Source organism: Heterodontus francisci, chromosome 32, assembly GCF_036365525.1.
Source record: "Heterodontus francisci isolate sHetFra1 chromosome 32, sHetFra1.hap1, whole genome shotgun sequence".
NCBI classification, from domain to species: Eukaryota; Metazoa; Chordata; class Chondrichthyes; order Heterodontiformes; family Heterodontidae; genus Heterodontus; species Heterodontus francisci.
This window is the reverse complement of record NC_090402.1, coordinates 10316022-10335306: the sequence shown is the minus strand read 5'-3', so window position 1 is coordinate 10335306 and position 19285 is coordinate 10316022. Positions and strand designations below refer to the sequence as shown.

General features: G+C 45.4%; 1 protein-coding gene across 15 annotated transcripts in view; it reads right to left on the bottom strand.

Moving 5' to 3' along the window:
• LOC137347622 (centrosome-associated protein 350-like) overlaps nt 1-19285 on the bottom strand; it is a 157807-nt gene that overhangs the window by 88056 nt on the left and 50466 nt on the right. For 12 of the 15 annotated variants that reach the window (XR_010968980.1, XR_010968981.1, XM_068012197.1 and 9 more), the window contains 4 exons: nt 14584-14721; nt 12803-13557; nt 7300-7382; nt 1009-1733 (listed from right to left, as the gene is read on the bottom strand). Coding sequence is in view for 13 of the 15 variants with exons in the window: in XM_068012197.1 (XP_067868298.1) it covers nt 1009-1733; nt 7300-7382; nt 12803-13557; nt 14584-14721 (1701 nt within the window). In the remaining 2 variants the exon portion in view is untranslated. The remainder of the gene's footprint in view (nt 1-1008; nt 1734-7299; nt 7383-12802; nt 13558-14583; nt 14722-19285) is intronic. The other 3 variants (XM_068012204.1, XM_068012206.1, XM_068012208.1) reach the window with 1 other exon arrangement.

Genomic DNA, 19285 nt, shown 5'->3' with positions numbered 1-19285 from the left:
AGTCCCCGCGATATTTTGCGCGGGGGCTCATTTAAATGGAGGGGGCGGAGTGGCCGGCCCTGATGACATAGAGGGAGTGGGCGCTCCGTCCCAGGCAACAGCGTCCGGTGCTACCGTGCAGACGCAGCGCAATTTTCAAAGGCTCCAGGCCCTTCACTTTCATTTACATGTTTAAAGATGCCGTTTGGTAGAAAGCGCAGAAAATTTTAATTTATCTTTGATTCCTGTCTCCCCCCCCCAATCTGCCCCCACTGAGTTCTCATTTAACAAATTGACATTTCCCCCCCAAAAAAACACTTTTAAAAATGCTGAACCTTAATCCTCCCAACTTCAGAACATTTGACCCAAAACCGTTTCCCACCATCCTCACAACCAATCGGAGCGGTTTGCCCCGACCCACACCCCTCCCGACCTGAACATTTCACTCCTCCCCCCTTCCCACCAGTGTCACGCCTCGGAACTCCGAACGGAGTTCTGAAGGCACGGGAGTTCCGGCCAGCGGCCGGAATATCAGTGTGGGACGGCCGCTGGGACAAGGCTGGTTCATCTGAATGATTTTCACATAATTTTAATATTGAAATGAAGGCCCCCAGCCGCACCGAGGCCTCGCCGCAGCCAGTAAAATGCGACGGGGTCTTCTCGGCGTTGGGGGTCGTGGTGGGTCTCTCCCAGAAGAATTTTCCGGGCCCCACCGCCATGACCCCCGTCACTGGAGGGCTCATAAAATTCAGCCCACACCGTGTGGTTGACTGTCAATGCCCGCGGAAGTAGCCTAGTAAATCATCCAGTTGTAAAAGCAATTGCCAGAAGAAAGCCCACCTTCTCAGGGCAACTAGAGGATGGGTTAGCGATGTCCATAATCCAAATTGACATTTTAAAAAGAGGATGGGAATCATACAGTTGTCCCTTTCCTGCCTATGGAACTGGACCAGAAATGAGGCGTAAGGGCAGAAAATCCAAGAACGGAATTGAGGAAGGTGGGCTAAAAACAGAACGTATTGTTCCTACCTTTCTGTTCATCTGGCTCTCTTGGCTTGCTGTGTGGTCCATGTTTTGTCAAAGGTTCAGAGTCACTCCAGAGGAAGTTCTCACTCTGAGAAGAGGAACTGCACAGCAGCTCGTCCATTAGTTGCTCAACATCCAGCCCAGTCTTACCATCCACTCCCTTGCCCTTTGGTGCATCAGCTTCCGGTTGACCTTCCCCCTTCAGAAGGCGGGTGGGCAAGATTTTGAAGTTACTCGGCACTCCTGGTGACGTGACCAGGCCAGTGCCTGGGCCTTGCAGGCAATTCTGGCCATGCCTGTCAGTCAACTTGGCTGCGCGATCAGCTCGCACGAAGCCACCCAGGTCAACCAGCTTCCACCCTTCGTTGCAGCCTTGGTTTCCAGGGCTTTTCCGAATCTCTGCCTCGACACCCAGCCTTTTAGCTTCATTCTCAATTCGGCCGCTGAGGGTGGTCGCCATGGAGCGAAGGGCTTCGATACGCTGCTGTTTGCTCCTGTACCCAACGCCCCTGTTCAAAATGGCTTTACAGCTCATTTCCCTCTCGCAGCTTGCCAGAGGTAAAGGCAGGAGCTGACCAATGGGTGGAGAAAGGGATGTTGGTGAGGAGGACCACTCGGGAGAGCGATGGTTCAGTTCTAGGTCTTTCAGTCTCAATGGGCTCGAGTTAGCAGGCAGGTAATGATGAACTGGCCCCTTGGCATAATTCAGCTCCCACTGGCATGACCCACTGTGTAACAAAAGATATATCGTTACATTTTACAATAGATGGCACAATATTACAGCAGAGCACATGAGGGGTTCAATATCAGTGAGGGATTCATTGTAGAATGCATATCAAATTGCATTTGAATCATATCAGCTGTGGGTTGAGTTCAGGCACAAATGCTTTGCAGCAAAGTCAAGGTCAAACTCATTCTTTTGAGGTTAGGTTCCGCTACATGAGTGAAGATACCACCCACTGTCATATGGAGTCTCAGAAAACAGCTGCAATTCCCCATTCGACACCAGGTTGACTGGTCTCAGTCACATCAGCTGGAAAAGTGCTGCACCAGTCCAGGGAATGGTGGGGGACAGATGGGGGATACAGCCTGATTATCACCCAGTGACCCCGGTTAGAACACAGTAACAATATGTAGTATAAGGGTCTGAAAGGGTTAGCGTTTGGGACAGTGAGAGTAACACCTCCCACTGCGATGACGACATGAGTGTTCACATGTGTCATAGGCTTGGGGAGAAGCAAGAAGCATCATGTAGAGTCAGAGCTAGACAGGCTTATGGAAAGTGTATATAGTCCATTGAAAATACAATAAATGAGTTACTGTTGAGATTTACAACGACTCCGAGATTTCTGTAAACCAAACTCAACCTAGCATCTGAAATACTAGTAACAAAATGTAACACAGGAGGAGGCCACTCAGCCCTTTAAACCTGCTCCACCATTCAATTAGATCATGGCTGATCTGTATCTTAACTCCATCTCCCTGCCTTGGTTCCACAACATCCTGGCCTAACAAAAAACAATCTATCTCAGTTTTGAAATTTCAAACTTACACCCAGCTTCAAAAGCTTTTTATGGGAGTGCATTCCAAATTCCCACTCCCCTTTGTATAAAGAAGGGCTTCCTGACATCATCCCTGAATGGCCTGGCTCGAATTTTAAGGTTCTGCCCCTTTTTTCTGGACTCCCCCCACCAGAGGAAATAGTTTTTTTTTAATTCATTCATGGGATGTGGGCATCGCTGGCTAGGCCGGCATTTATTGTCCATCTCTAATTGCCCTTGAGAAGGTGGTGGTGAGCTGCCTTTTTGTACCCCTGCAGTCCTTGGGGTGTAGGTACACCCACAGTGCTGTTAGGAAGGGAGTTCTAGGTTTTTGACCGAGTGAAGGAACGGTGATATACTTCCAAGTCAGGATGGTGTGCGGCTTGGAGGGGAATTTGCAGGCGGTGGTGTTCCCATTTGCTGCCCTTATCCTTCTAGTTGGTAGAGGTCACGGGTTTGGAAGGTGCTGTTGAAGTAGCCTTGGTGCATTGCTGCAGTTCATCTTGTAGATGGTACACACTGCTGCCACTGTGCTTCGGTGGTGGAGGAGTGAATGTTTGTGGAGGGGGTGCCAATCAAGCAGGCTGCTTTGTCCTGGATGGTATCGAGATTCTTGAGTGTTATTGGAGCTGCACCCATCCAGGCGAGTGGAGAGTATTCCATCACACTCCTGACTTGTGCCTTGTAGATGGTGGACAGGCTTTGGGAAGTCAGGAGGTGAATTACTCGCCTCAGGATTCCTAGCCTCTGACTTGCTCTTGTAGCCACGGTATTTATATGGCTACTCCAGATGAGTTTCTGATCAATGGTAACCCCTAGGAAGTTGATAGTGGGGGATTCAGCGATAGTAATGCCATTGAATGTCAAGGGGAGATGCTTAGATTCTCTCTTGTTGGGGATGGTCATTGCCTGGCACTTGTGCGGCGCGAATGTTACTTGCCACTTATCAGCCCAAACAACTTATTGACCCTAACAACTCTTTTAATCATCTTATACACAAAGTGTATAAAAGCGTGTGAATTGGTCCTGAATGGGGGTGATTTTAACTTCAGGTGATGACATAAAATGGGCAATGTCAGATTGTCCATCCCCCCTCACCCAGCACCCCAAACGTTCTGTCCATTTACATAACCAGTGGCCAAGCCAATATCAGGTGTTTCGCACCATCGCTAACAATTAAATTGACCCCAATGTGTTGTTCCCATAGTCAAGGAGCTTGATCAAACTCAGCACCAGAGATTTACGCATCAAGAACCATTACTTTAGGAAGATATTGGAGCGCAGAGGGCACCCATCAAACACTGCAGCCCAGCATGAGTCAGGATAGCAGCGACAGGGGGTGGGGGGGTGCAGGAGGGGGTGAAAGTGGGGGGGTGGGGCGGTGGGTTGGTGAAGGGTGGGAGAGGATGATGGATAAGATGGGTAGGTGTGGGAAGGAGGGAGTGGGGTTACGATAGGGGAGAAGAAGGGCTGAGATTGGCGGAGGTGAAGTGGTGGGGATAGGAGGGAAAGGGGCGAGGGTATGATGGAATAGGAGGGGTGTGTGGTGAAGGTTGCGGTGATGGGGGTGGGGGCGGCTGGTGATGCAAATTAAGCTACTGCAGAACCATTTTTTTTTTAGAGACACAGCACTGAAACAGGCCCTTCGACCCACCGAGTCTGTGCCGACCAACAAACACCCATTTATACTAACCCTACAGTAATCCCATATTCCCTACCACCTACCTACACTCGGGGCAATTTACAATGGCCAATTTACCTATCACCTGCAAGTCTTTGGCTGTGGGAGGAAACTGGAGCACCCGGCGAAAACCCACACAGCCACAGGGAGAACTTGCAAACTCCGCACAGGCAGTACCCAGAATTGAACCCGGGTCCCTGGAGCTGTGAGGCTGCGGTGCTCTTATGGTTGTGCCAAAAACTGTTTCCACCTCTGGTGCCTTCATCCTGTTCATTGTCTCATGTTTCAATCTCTTGCGCTCTGAGGACTTAATCACAGTCCAAAACAATTAGCTGCCATCGTTGAATGATTCTCAACAAGGACTGTGCGGCACAGCACTGGAGCAACAAAAGGAGACCTTAATTATAACAGAATGAAAAATTGGACAACCCAATTTACTACCCAATAAATTCATTTGAAGCCTCTAGTTGGCAGTTGACAGGCCATTAACGCTTTACAAGGCAGGGAAGTGGATTTCTTCAGGCATGATTCCAGACACTTCACATGGAAATGACACGGGCTCGTGAGCCAAGACGTCTCTGAGTTTGGTTGAGGATACATTCACAAGCTCCTCTCAACACTGGGTGAATTGCTGTACCTGTGTCTCCAGCTCCCGCTGCACGGTTCTCGAAAATATCACATTATCCCCCAATGTACACTCACTCGATTCACTAAGCCCCGTGTCTGACTGAATGGTCTTCCCAGCAGCTGACAGGTTTACTTCAGGGTATCTTCTCGTTGAGAGTTTCCAGCATTACCACAGGCCTCAGGACTCATAATCCAGGCTGGCACTCCCACTGCAGTACTGAGGGAGTGCTGCACTGCCGGAAGCGCTGTCTTTTGGATGAGACATTAAACCGAGGCCCTGTTTCAGGTGGATGTAAAAGATCCCATGACACTACTCCGAAGAACAGCAGGGGAGTTCTTCCTTGTGTCCTGGCCAACATTTATCCCTCACCTAACATCACTAAAAAAGATGATCTGATCATTATCACATTGCTGTTTGTTGGAGCTTGCTGTGTGCAAATTGACAGCCGTGTTTCTTGCATCACAACAGTGACTACACTTCAAAAGTACTTCATTGGCTGTAAAGCGCTTTGGGACATTCCGAGGATGTGAAGAGTGCTATATAAACACATGTGTGCCTTTCTTTCAATGCAAAGGCTGCTCAGCTAAAGTATTGCCATTATTAATCACCATCATACCGTAGGTCTTGTATGGAGCAAGTACAGACTGCCAGTGATTAAGGGCCAACAGACCGGAGCCTGCTGGACATCACTGTCTGGTCGTGCAACTTGGTACCCCATAGACATGTGCTTATTCAAATACACAGTGTCGGTGTACAGCTGATGAGGAGCTAACAGGACAGTTAACAGGGTGGAAAATGTAACAGAAAAGTTCCTGATGATCCTACTGATCATCTGGGAACCTTCTTTCATAGCGGCTGCGGTTTCTCTGCAGTGAGAAACCAGTCTATTGAGAGCTGATCCTCTAGAGTAGCTTCAAGCCAGAATACGATCTGCGCGAACTCACTCCCAAATTCACAACATCATTTTTATCAACGCAAAGTCAAACTGCTCCACATCAGCGCAAAAAGTGTTCCATAACAGGTCTGTTAGGGACCAGCAGCAAGGAGGCTATTCAGCCCCTCGAGCTTGTTCTACCATTCAATTAGATCATGGCTGATCTGTAAATCAGCTCCGTTTATCCACAATGGTTCTGTAACCCTTAATATCCACACTCAACAAAATTCCATCAATCTTAGTTTATAAATTGTCAATTGAATCCCCAGCTTCAACATTTTTTGGGGGGAGAGAGTTTCAGATTTCCACTACTCTGTTGTATCAGCCCATCACGTATCCTAGCAATGTTCTATCTAGTTGGGATTGCTGGGAGTGTAAATATAGGTGGAATTCTGTGGTAAAGGTTACCAAACCAAAAAATGACATTCTTCAATCCTGATGCAAGGCTGAGTGACTCTTTGTGAGGTGCAGTCACAGAAGGGATGGGCCAAAAAATTTTCCCCTTAAAAAAACAACAGATCTCCAAATGTTTGCAAGTTAAAAATTACAAAAGGGTAAAATGACTTGTGCTACTTTCTCAGCAGGTAAACGACATTGATGGTGGTACTCATCTAGGGATATTGCACGTGGACACTAGGGCCCCCATGTTGCTCATCTAAGTAGCCACTCTGTGTGCGCGGACCTGGAAAGTGCATGTTGGCATTGCAAGGGATAAGACTGTCAAGTATGATTCGATCACCCTACATCCAACCTCAAACCTGTCCACCATTGAAAAAGCACAAGTCAGACATGTGATGGAATACTCTCCCTTTGCCTGGATGAGTGCCACTGCAACGAGACTCAAGCTCAACACCATTCAGGAGAGAGCAACCTGATTGATTGGCACCCCATCTAACACCTTAAACAGTCACTCCTTCCACCACTGGCACACAGTGTGTATCATTTACAAGATGCACCTTCTAAACCCACGACCTCCACCACCTAGAAGAACAAGGGCAGCAGGGAAATGGGGACACCACCTGCAAGTTCCCATCCAAGTCACGCCCCATCCCGACTTGGAACTATATCGCCGTTCCTTCACTGTCGCTGGGTCAAAATCCTGGAACTCCCTTCCTAACAGCACTGTGGGTGTACCTACCCACATGGACTGCAGCGGTTCAAGAACGCAGCTCACCACCACCTTCTCAAGGGCAATTAGGTTTGGGCAATAAATGCTGGCCTGGCCAGCGATGCCCACATCCCATGAATGAATAAAAAACAAATGCCAACCAAGGTCACTGTAAAGACGCCAGAAGCAGGAATCTGACTGTTACCTCCCTAGATTAGGACTGCTGATTGTTCACTTTCTATTATTTCCTTGATTGAGATCAACTAATTTCACACAGACCATGTTTCTTCCTGGTCTCTGTGATCAGTCCTACACTGTCTGGTGTATTCACTCACATAGCCATTCTGTGAGCTGTTCCAACAATTGTTTCTCAAATTGCGACTTGACTTTGAGAAAAAGTACCTTCCCTCCGAGTCTCCAGGCTCCGTGTTGCCCTGTGCTGCTGCCCGATCTTTAATCGCTTGAGCTGCACCCACTCTATTTTCCTATTAGAAAGAAGTGAGCAGATCAATAATAAATTTGTTTTATGTATGAATTCCAGCATGAGGACAGACAGGATACCCAAACACTCTGCTTTTTGATACAACAATCACAGCCAAGTTACAACAATGTCTAGAGAATCGATTGCATGTTACGGTTACAATAAAATCTATATTTGAGCATCCTGATTTTAATTAATACATTATTGATGGCCATACCATCAGCTGTGTAGGTCCTAAGCTCTGGAATTCCCTCCCTAAACCTCTCCAATATCTACCTCTCTCTCCTCCTTTAAGACACCCCTTAAAACCTACCTCATTGACCATCTGGTCATCTGCCCTAATGTCTGGCTTACGTGGCTCGGGGTCAAGTTTTGCTTTATAACACTCCTGTGAAGCACCTTGGTACTTTTATTACGTTAAAGGTGCTACATAAATGCAAGTTGCTGTTGTTTTTGTTCTTAAGGGTTGCACTTGTTAGGGAAAAATACAGCAACAAAGAGGGATAGGCCATTCAGCCCATCAAGCCTATTCTTCCATTCAATTAGATCATGGTTGATCTGCATCTTAACTCCACCTATCCACCTTGGTTCCATAACCCTTCATACTCTTATCTAACAAAGATCTATCAACCTTCATCTTGAAATGTTCCATTAAAAGTCACCCTTGTAATTAGAGGAAATAAGAATGGAAAGGAGTAGCTTTTATACCCAGTTTCACAGTAATTAGCTCAGTTCCCAATGGCCTTGACCCATGACCATGACTCTTGACCCATGACCATCCCTCCTGTTAAAGCCACAGCTCACACCGTACAATTTTAATTGCTAAAAGTTACACAATGGGAGACTGACCAAACAAATTAATCAAGAAATGCTGGAATCACTCAGCAGGTCTGGCAGCATCTGTGGAAAGAGAAGCAGAGTTAACGTTTCGGGTCAGTGACCCTTCTTCGGAACTGACCCGAAACGTTAACTCTGCTTCCCTTTCCACAGATGCTGCCAGACCTGCTGAGTGATTCCAGCATTTCTTGTTTTTGTTTCAGATTTCCAGCATCCGCAGTATTTTGCTTTTAAACAAATTAATCAACTGGTTACAGGAAGAGCTCCCATCATAAGTCTGAATTCTTGTCCTAATTGTTAACAAACTGACTGCATTACAACTGCCTCACAATATTTCCAATACCCTCAATTGCCATTCTACTCTTTGCTATAATATCCAATCAGCAACAGGTAGACCATAATGCTCCACTATTTGGACTCCTGAGCAGTTCCCCAACTCTGACCAATAAAGGCATGGCTTTCTTTAAAGGGGCATTGTTTCACAAATAAGCATTTGTCAAACTTTTTCCATCTGTAAACCAACACAAATCACAAAGGCATAAGAAATGTCAACATCTCTATCACTGTATCCTTTCCTCATATTTTACTCATCTTCTTCCATTTCAAAATGGTTTACTAACAATTTTCAGGACAATAGTGTACTTTGCGTTTCACCAATTGTTAAATTAGTGAATATAGGAACATGGGAATATTGGGACAGGGACAGCCCCTTGAACCTGTTCCACCATTGAATTAGAAAATTGTTGATCTGCATCTTAACTTCCTCTACCTGCTTTGATTCTGTCACCCTTTAACATCTCATACAGAAATCTATCAATCGCAGCTTTGAAATTTTTCAATTGAACCCCCCAGCTCCAACAGTTTCTCTGGGGAAGAGAGTTCCAGATTTCCGCTACCCTTTGTGTGAAGAAGTGCTTCCTGACATCACCCCTGAACAGCCTGGCTCTAATTTTAAGGTTTTGCCTCCTTGTTCTGGACTTCACCCCCTTCCCCAGCCCCCACCAGAGGAAATAGTTTCTCTCTATCTACATTATCAATCTTTTAATCATCTGAAACACCTCAATTAGATTAACCGTTAATCTTCTATACTCAAGATAATACAAATCAAGTTTTTGTATCCTGTCCTTAACTGTCTAATAAAGAAAATCTTGCATTTATATAGCACCTTTCACGATATCCCAAAGCACTTTACAGCCAATGGTTAGAATGGTTAAAATGGTTACAGCACAGCCAGAGGCCATTCGGCCCATTGAGCCCATGTCAGCTCTCTGTAATTTAGCTAGTTCCACTTCCCCACCCTTCCCCCATAGCCCTGCAAATTTTTTCCTGTCGGGTGATTATCCAACTCACTTTTGAAGAACACAATTGAATCTTTTCCATCAATGCAAGCAATGCATTCCAGATCGTTACCACTCACTGCAGAAAAAAGATTGTCGTCATGCTACCTTTGGTTCTTTTGCCAATCACCATAAATTTATGACCCTTCTGCCAACGGGAATAGTTTCTCTCTATGTGCGCCCCTCATGATTTTGAACACCTCAATCAAATCACCTCTGAACTTTGTCTTCTGTAAGGAGAATAACTCCAGCTTCTCCAATCTATCCATGTAACTGAAATGCTTCAATCCCCGAAACCATTCTCGTAAATCTTTTCTGCACCCTCTCTAAAGCCTTCACATCCTTCCTAAAGTTGGCTGCCGAGAATTGGACAATGAAGTACTTTTGAAGGGGAGTCACTGTTATAATGTAGGAAAGCCTGACAGGAGCAGGGTTACTATCGAATGAGGAAGGGAAAAATCAACAGATAGAAACTTGTCAGCATGCTGGCACTCTGGATTTCCCCTCCTGTGTAGCCTTTGGATGAGAGGTTGATTATCGCATCCCATCCACTGACATTCCAAGCTGAGATCAGCTGATCTAGCAAAGGCTAGAGATCGGAAACTGCCACTTTCTTGACCTGTACTATTCAGGACCATATTGTGATGTAAAGGTTCACCACACATTTGCAACACAGCAGGACAGGAGTCATTCAATGATTTGTAAGTTGCCTTCTTTTTATTTCACCAGAAACAGAAATCAGAGGAAATCTCCCAGTTGTGGTTCTGGTCCAGTTAATACACAAGGGACCTTAACCTAACTTAACCATCGAGACACAGACGGGATCAGGCAGAATGCTGATTTTACACATAGCCTGATTTTTGTTTTTATTCATTCATGGGATGTGGGTGTCACTGGCAAAGCCAGCAATTATTGCCCATCCCCAATTTACTCTCCGTTGAAGTGAATATAGAGGAATATTGCGCATTCCAACACAAAATCCTGTGGTGCTAGCACCCAATGAGTGAGAGGTACCCCCATAGTGACCAGAGGAAATCTTTCCCGCGGCTGCACATTTACCCACTCAATTATCCGACAAGTCTGCAACTGCTTTTGTACGATAAACAAATTCAAATAAAGGGAGGGTGGCTTGAAAACATCAAATCACTCTAATTCCCAGGGTTTATCAAAAGAAAATACCATAATAAGCCAGTGAGGGCAAATATGAATAAGGCCAGTACATCAGCATACACTGAGTGGTCTTGGCACTATTGGGCTGGGGGTGGTTAAGTGGGGAGGCAGAAAGAAAGATGAAAAATCCACACACAGTAATGTGTTGTGTCATGTATGATTAATACATGAACATTGAGCATCATTTTCCAGTCCTCACTGGATACAGGTGTGGTGCCGGAGGATTGCAGGATTGCTGACGTTGTACCTCTGTTTAAAAAGGGAGCGAAGGATAGACTGAATAATTACCGGCCAGTCCGTCTAACCTCAGTAGTGGGCAAATCTATTCTGAGACAAGATAAACTGTCACTTAGAAAGGCACAGGTTAATCAAGGATAGTCAGCATGGATTTGTTAAGGGAAGATCTTGTTTGACCAACTTGATTGAAGTTTTTGAAGAAGTAACGAGGAAGATAGATGAGGGTAGTGCAGTTGATGTGGTCTACATGGATTTTAACAAGGCTTTTGACAAGGTCCCACAAGGCAGACTGGTTAAAAAAATAAAATCCCATGGGGTCCAGGGAAATGCAGCAAGGTGAATACAAAATTGGCTCAGTGGCAGGAGACAAAGGGTAATTGTTGACGGTTGTTTTAGCGACTGGAGGGCTGTTTCCAGTGGCGTTCCGCAGGGCTCAGTACTGGGTCCCTGCTTTTTGTGGTATATATTAACGATTTGGATGTAAATATAGGGGGCATGATCAAGAAGTTTGCGGACGACACCAAGATTGGCCGTGTGGTAGATAGTGAGGAGGATAGCTGTAGGCTGCAGGAAGATATTGATGGTCTGGTCAGATGGGCAGAAAAGTGGCAAATGGAATTCAACTTGGAGAAGTGTGAGATGATGCATTTGGGGAGGTCAAACAAGGCAAAGGAATACACGATTAATAGGAAAATACTGAGAAGTGTAGAGGAAGTGAGGGACCTTGGAGTGAATGTCCACAGATCCTTGAAGGAAGCAGGACAAGTCGATAAGGCGGTTAAGAAGGCATATGGAATCCTTTCCTTTATTAGCCGAGGTACAGAATACAAGAGCAGGGAGATTATGCTGGAACTGTATAACTCATTGGTTAGGCCACAAATTGAGGACTGTGTGCTGTTGTAGTCTCCTCATTACAGAAAGGATGTAATTGCACTAGAGAGGGTGCAGAAGAAATTTATGAGGATGTTGCCAGGACTGGAAAAAGTACACCTATGAGGAAAGATTGGATAGGTTGTTCTCCTTGGAACAGAGAAGGCTGAGGGGAGATCTAATTGAAATGTACAAACTTTTGAGGGGCCTGGATAGAGTGGAGGTGAAGGGTCTATTCACCTTAGCAGAGAGGTCAGTGAAGAGGATTTAAAGTGATTGGTAGAAAAATTAGAGGGAAGATGAGGAAAAACTTTTTCACCTAGAGGATGGTGATGATCTGGAACTCTCTGCCTGAAAGGGTAGTTGAGGCAGAGACCCTCACTCAACTCAAGTGCCATAATCTGCAGGGCTCCGGACCAAATGCTGGAAGGTGAGATTAGAATAGGTGGATTGTTTTTCAGCTGGCACAGACACAATGGGCCAAGTGGCCTCCTTCTGTACCTTAAACTTTCTCTGATTCTATGATCCTATGATTGATAATTTCCTCAAGAGCCAAGCCAGTAAAATGGAAGAAATAATTATTAAAACCAAGCTTGTGATGGTGGTATTTTCCCCCCATTTTATTACTCATTCTCAGGATGTGGGCAAGGCCCATCTCTAGTTACCCTGAAAAGGTGTTGCAGCAGTTTGATAAAGCTGAGTAGCTTGCTAAGTCAGTTCATAGGGCCATTATAAATAATGTGGGAATTGAGCCACCTATAGGCCAGACCAGGCAAAGATGGCAAGTTTCCTTCCTCAAAGGGACATTAAGGAACCAGTTGGTCTTTTATGACAATTTGACAGCGTCATGGTCACTTTTACGGCTACGAGCTTTTGCGGCTCCTCGTTTAAACCTTATGATGACTGGGGAAAATTTCAGTCAAAACTTGATCATTGCAAAATTGTTAAATTTTGTTTTTGGTCAGGAACTCACTTGCTTCGCAGCTTCTTCACATCCAGCCGGCGAATTGCCCCTCTGTTTCCCTCTCGTTTTCTTCAAGACAGCCTCTTTTTGTTTCCTGTAGACTTCCTGCAGTCTCTTCTTCCTCATCTCCATGGCTTGCTTTACGGACCGTTTCTCGTCCCTCTCCTTCATCTTGCGCTCGACCAGCTGCCTGTTCATATACTCGCGGACTTCATCCGCATTGTAACTGCGTGCCAGTGGAGATTGCAGCCGCTCTTCAATCCCTGCCACTCCCTCCTCCCAGTTTTCTGCGCCAGGATTTTTCAAAAATGGGCTCGAGGAACACGCTGTACGTTTTGAAGGTGAAGGACTTCTCTTGCTGCCAGTACGTGATCCCGATCTCAGGTTGGAATTTTTCAGAGAACTGGTACAACCAGGACTTGAACTACCTTGCTTGCCTTTATGAGATAAAAGGTCATTGTTTTCCTTCGGATTCACAAGTCCCCTCTGACTATCTTCACTACGCTCGCTTTCAAGACTTGGGCTGCCATTTCCCACTTTCCAAGTAGAGTTTTGATTCTTTCCAACATTTTTTTCAGATTGTAAACCATGTAAGATTCCAGTTACCTGCACGGCCTCCAAACCATTCTGGCCAGAGTCCAACAGACCAGTTTTAACAGAAGTACAACAATGATGGCCCTCGTTAGCAATACAAAGTCTTCTTCTGGCAGTCTTTTCAAATGAAGTAGATTGTTCATGTTCCACTGGATCTTTTACTTGTTGATCTGTTTGATTGAACAAAAAAGTGATTAAAAGTTGTTGTACAATGGATAATAAGCTGAAAGTAGAAAGCAAAGGAATAGCACGCCCAAAGATCAATAGAGGCAGCACAGTACTGGGAGAGAGTATGGTTGGGTTTTGATGTTTTTATTTGTAGAAAAAAATCATTAAAAGGATTTAATTGTGAATTGTTGATCAAAAATCAATTTTTACTTTTCACAATTACACATTTCCAGACTCCATGCAGAGCTCAAATCAACCTCCCTCCCAAAATCCCTGCAATTAACCTCCACCCTCAATGCTTTCAAAAGCATCCAAAAACTTTTCAACACTCTTCTTGCCCCGTCCTTAACTCCATTATATGTTTGCTTCCCCCTCACATAGTTTCTAGTTCATTCCCTGGTAAATGCTCTGGAATACATTAGCAGCCTTGTGTTAATGCAAATTGCTACTGTTGAATGCTATTCAATTGGTTCATACAGTGTCATTACAGCATAGCTGAGGTGGCTAATCTTCACTCCAAGATTGAAACCCTCAACTCACTCCTTAGCATCAATTTTAAAGACAGCTGTTTACAGTGGAACCTCAATAAGACACCTTAATGGAGGAGACACAATAGGTAGACCAACGCTCCTGACACAGGTGTGAAGACAATTACAATATTCATAATAAAAGAAACATGATACTTCTATTGTCACCAAGAAACGGAAATAAACACAAAAAGTAGTTGCGCTGTCAGGTGAAATCTAGAAGAGGCCACTCACCATGAAACACACAGAGAAAAACACCAAGGGGACATTAGCAGATAAAACTATTCTTTAATAAAAGCAAAATACTGCGGATGCTGGAAATCTGAAATAAAAACAAGAAATGCTGGAACCACTCAGCAGGTCTGGCAGCACCTGTGAAAAGAGAAGCAGAGTTAACGTTTCGGGTCAGCGACCCTTCTTCGGAACTGACAAATATTAGAAAACTGAGTTAACGTTTCGGGTCAGTGACTATTCTTTTGCTGAAACAGTTTTGAAAATTACCTGATGGGACACAGCCGTTTCTGTCATCTGGATCTTGAGCCTTGGCCAGGAAATTTGGAAGTTTAGGAGGTGGGCCTAGCAACATTTTAACCAACTTCTGGCCTTCTCTCCATGCAAAAATGCCAGAAGAGCGGGGTCCTGGTAGAAAGACAAGTGGCTGGGATTAGTTCGGAACAACTGTTTTATGGGTTGATCCCTTCAGGAGAGGAAAGGTGACAGGATGGTGTTTTCTTTAATGCAGTCTCCTCTTTCAACGGTCCTATAAGTGAAACTTTGATCTATGACTTAGATACGGCACTCTTATCTATACACAGTCCTTGCAGAGATGTATCTCAGGTGTTAACAATGGACGAAGCAATCGGCTTCCGGTATTTAACATAGTTTTTCACAATGTTACAAAATTTTTATTGAAATCTCAGAGATGGCCAAATAAACCAGAAGCTTATCCACAAAAGTCACAAACAACTTTACAAACAAGCAGCAAAATGAACCTCAAGAAATGCCAAACAATGAAAGTGAAATATACCATAAACATGATGAGAACAGCAGTAAGGTCTTTCCAATTTGGTTCAAATGAGCTGCTGAACCTACCTATATCATAGAGCATATCACACAGTACAGAAGGAAGCTATTTGACTCATTGGGCCCACGCCAGCTCCCTGTAGAGCAATTTAGTCAGTTCCATTCCCCCGCTCTATCACTGTAGCCCTGCAGGTTTATTTCCCTCAAATGCCCATCCAATTTCCTTTTGAAGTCATTCATCGTCTCCGCTTCCACCACCTTCATGGGCAGTGAGTTCCAAATCATTACCACTTGCTGCATAAAAAGTTTTTTCTTCACATCCCCCATGCATCTCTTGCCCAAAACCTAGTCCTTGTATGATCAGTAATGGGAACAGCTTTTCTTTGTCTACCTTACCTAAACCTGTCATAATCTTGTACATCTCTATCAAATCTCCCCCCAATCTCCAATTGCTCCAAGGAGAAGATTTCTTGGGTGGAAGAGAATGGGAGATCTTTCCAAACTATCACCTCTCGGTAGGGTTCCACAGAGGCGCAGTGGTTAGCACCGCAGCCTCACAGCTCCAGGGACCTGGGTTCGATTCTGGGCACTGCCTGTGCGGAGTTTGTAAGTTCTCCCTGTGATTGCGTGGGTTTCTGCCAGATGCTCCAGTTTCCTCCCACAGCCAAAGACTTGCAGGTTGATAGGTAAATTGGCCATTGTAAATTGCCCCTAGAATAGGTAGGTGGTAGGGAATATGGGATTACTGTAGGGTTAGTATAAATGGGTGGTTGTTGGTCGGCACAGACTCGGTGGGCCGAAGGGCCTGTTTCAGTGCTGTATCTCTAAATAAGTAAAATAAACATCTCTTTTCATCCAAGAATTCTAGAAAGTTCTCAAATGTTCTCTTTTCCACATCAATATAAAGCAATGTTGCATACAACTTTCTGACTAACATTGGAAATTGTTACAAATCAAACAATACTTAGTGCATCAGTACAATAAACATATTAGACAAAATTTGCCTCCTACATGTCGAGATACAAAATAATTACTTGTATGCAGGCATCAAGTGAGCTTTTCAGTCAATTGGATCAAAGTCTTAGCAACTTGTTTTGCCACTTTTAGCGATTTATGTATCTGTACTCCCAGATGTCTTTACTCCTCTACTCCATTTAGTTTCTTGCCTTCCAAGGAATAAATGGTATCCTTATTTCTTTCTTCCAAAATAAACTACCTCGCACAGCACTGTATCAAATTTAATTTTCCACTGATCCGCCCAATCTGCAAGTCTCTACACCCTAATGTATTTCAGTGCAGTTCTCCACATTATTAAAGTATGAGAGAATTACTGTGATAGAATGCAACAAGACTAGGGTGGAAGAATCCAGTGGGGAACGTGGGATGTGAGCATACAGGATTGTGTGGGAAAGGGCAGGCATCTCAGACAGGGCCACCTTCTGGGGCGTGGACCAAAACCTGGAGGGAGCGAGTAGCCAGGGTACACCATAAACTGAGCATGTGGGAGCTGCGATCTCTCTCCATTGTGGCTAAGAACTTGGTCATCAGGTGCGAGGCGCTCACGTTGTTGCTATATGTGTCGCAGGTCTGGCCCATACCCCACTCCTGCGCCATGGCGGTCACCGCTTCATCTGGAGATCCAAAATGGACCGGGTCAGGAGGGACACGATGTTCAAACCTCTGGATAAGGGCAGGAAAAATGTACCCAACGTCGCCCTCATCCTTATGACCACCTTCGTGTGCGGCTGCATCAAGCTGTGCGTAGAGCCCCAGTACGCAAACACCAAGTGTCACTACATGCTGAGGTTCTATCTGTCCCCGGTGTTGCGAAGGATGGACCTGGTCACATTGCCGCGGAACGCTCCATCCAGTTGGACCAGGCCGTACCACCTATCCTTCGTGGAAATGTTTCTGCGGAAAAACACCTTTGACCACCACTCCATCAGGCAGTGGTCTGCACAGAATGTCCTCAAAGCCCTACGGGAAAAGGAGATGGTGGATCCTGTCGGATGGTTCCTCGAGCAGACTGCCAAAGTCAATTGGCGGAATGCCTCATCACCAGAACTTTCAAACAAGCACCAAGATCCTTCCTGCACGCCTGGAGTCTCACCCACTCCACACAATGCCCTCGAAGTGGCTGTGGTGGGGAACATAGAGTTGCCCATCTCCTTCTGGAATGTGTCTTTGCAAAGCAGGTGTGGAAAGAGATGTAGTGGTTTTTGTCATCCCAAGATGCCCTGTAACACAGGAGTCTGTGCTCTACGGGCTGTTCCCAGGGACGCACACCGAGATGAACATCAACTGCTGCTGGAGAACCATCAGTTCGGTGAAAGACGCTCTTTGGTCTGCCCGAAACTTGCTGGCCTTCCAGCGCAAAGAGTTGTCCACGACTGAGTGTTGCAGAGTGGCACATTCCAAGGTCCAGGACTACGTGCTGAGCGACGCACCAAAGCTTGGGGCAGCCGCAGCAAAGACTCAATGGGGAAAGACCACAGTGTAAGGTCCTCCCACCAAAGTGAACTGAGGGGCTGGATCCATGGAAATATGAGTTTGCTGCAAAATGTACATGGCATGTAAAATGAAATAGAAGGATTGTGAGGCAACTCACTCCTGTATTGAAGGAAACTGATCTCCTTTGCACTTTTTGTATTGTCAACTTGGTGCTGTTTTGAACTGTTTTGTGATGTATTTTTTACAGATTTTTATGAATAAAGTATATTTTGGGGGAAAAAAACCTCAGAGCTATGCATTAGATAAGGTGCTGATGAGCAGAGGCCAGCATAAAGAGCATTAGGGGAGGCAATCCTTGAGGCAGCGATGGTCTCAATTAGGGCTTCAACATAGGAAAAGGAATAGGTCATTTAGCCCTTCGAGTCTGTACCGCCCTTCATGGTTGCTCTGTATCTTAGTTCCGTAACCTTAAATACCCAACAAAAATCTATCATTCTGAGTCCTGAAATTTTCTGTTGACCCCTCCGCCCCCAACCCCCCTCCCAGCCTCAACAACTTTTTGGAGGAAAGTGTTCCAGATTTTCACTATCCTTTGTGTGCAGATGTTCTTCCTGACATCACCCCCGAACAGCTCTAAATCTAAGGTTATATCTTGTTACTCTGGACTCCCCGACCAGAAGAAATAGAGTCACAGGCTGGAATTTTATGTTGGGCGGGAGGCCCTGCCCACGGCCTGAAAAGTCGGGGGCGCCGGGATCTCTTTGCTGCCCAGGCCCTTAATCCACCTCTCTGAGGCAGTAAGTCCCGCCTAATGGAGCTGCCCGCCAATCAGCGGGCCAATAGCTCTCAGTCCCAGCAGTGCCAGCCAACGGCAGCAAGAGGGATGGTGACCCCGGAACCAAGGTAAATTTTTGGGCCCTCGCCGGGAACAATCAGCCAGGCGTAAAAAAAGTGCTTCCTCATGTTACCCCTGCATCTCTTGCCCAAAACTTTCAATCTGTGCCCCTTAGTCCTGTACCACTCGTTAATGGGAACAGTTTTTCCTTGTCTAATTTATCTAAGCCTACCAGAATTTTGTACACCTCTATCAATTCTCTTCTCAATCTCCTTTGCTCCAAGGAAAACAACCCCAGTTTTTCCAACCTAACCTTGGAACTAAATTCCCCATCCCTGAATCCATTCTGGTAAATCTCTGCACCCTCTCAAGGGCCCTCACATCCTTCCTAAAGTGTGGTGACCAAAACTGGATGTAATACTCCAGTTGGGGCCTAACTAGAGTTTTATAACGGTTCAGCAAAACTTCCCTGCTTTTGTACTCAATGGGCAAGAGATGCAGGGATAATATGAGGAAGCACTTTTTTTTAATGCAGAGAATGGTAATGACCTGGAACTCACTGCCCACAAGGGTGCTGGAGGCACAGACAATCATTGACCTCAAAAGGAAATTGGATAGCCTCTTGAAGCTCTATTTATGAAGCCCATGATGCCATATGCTTTACTAACCACTCTCTCACTATGTTCCTCCACCTTCAAATGTCAATGCACAAGCACCCCCAGGTATCCCTGTTCCTGCACACTCTTTAGAACTGTGCCATTAAGTATATATTTCGTCTCCCTATTCCTTCTGTCAAAATGCATCACCTCACACTTGTCAGTATTAAATTCCATCTGCCACCTCTCTGCCCATTCTGCTAGTCTATCTATGTCCTGTTGCAGGTGGTTCATATCA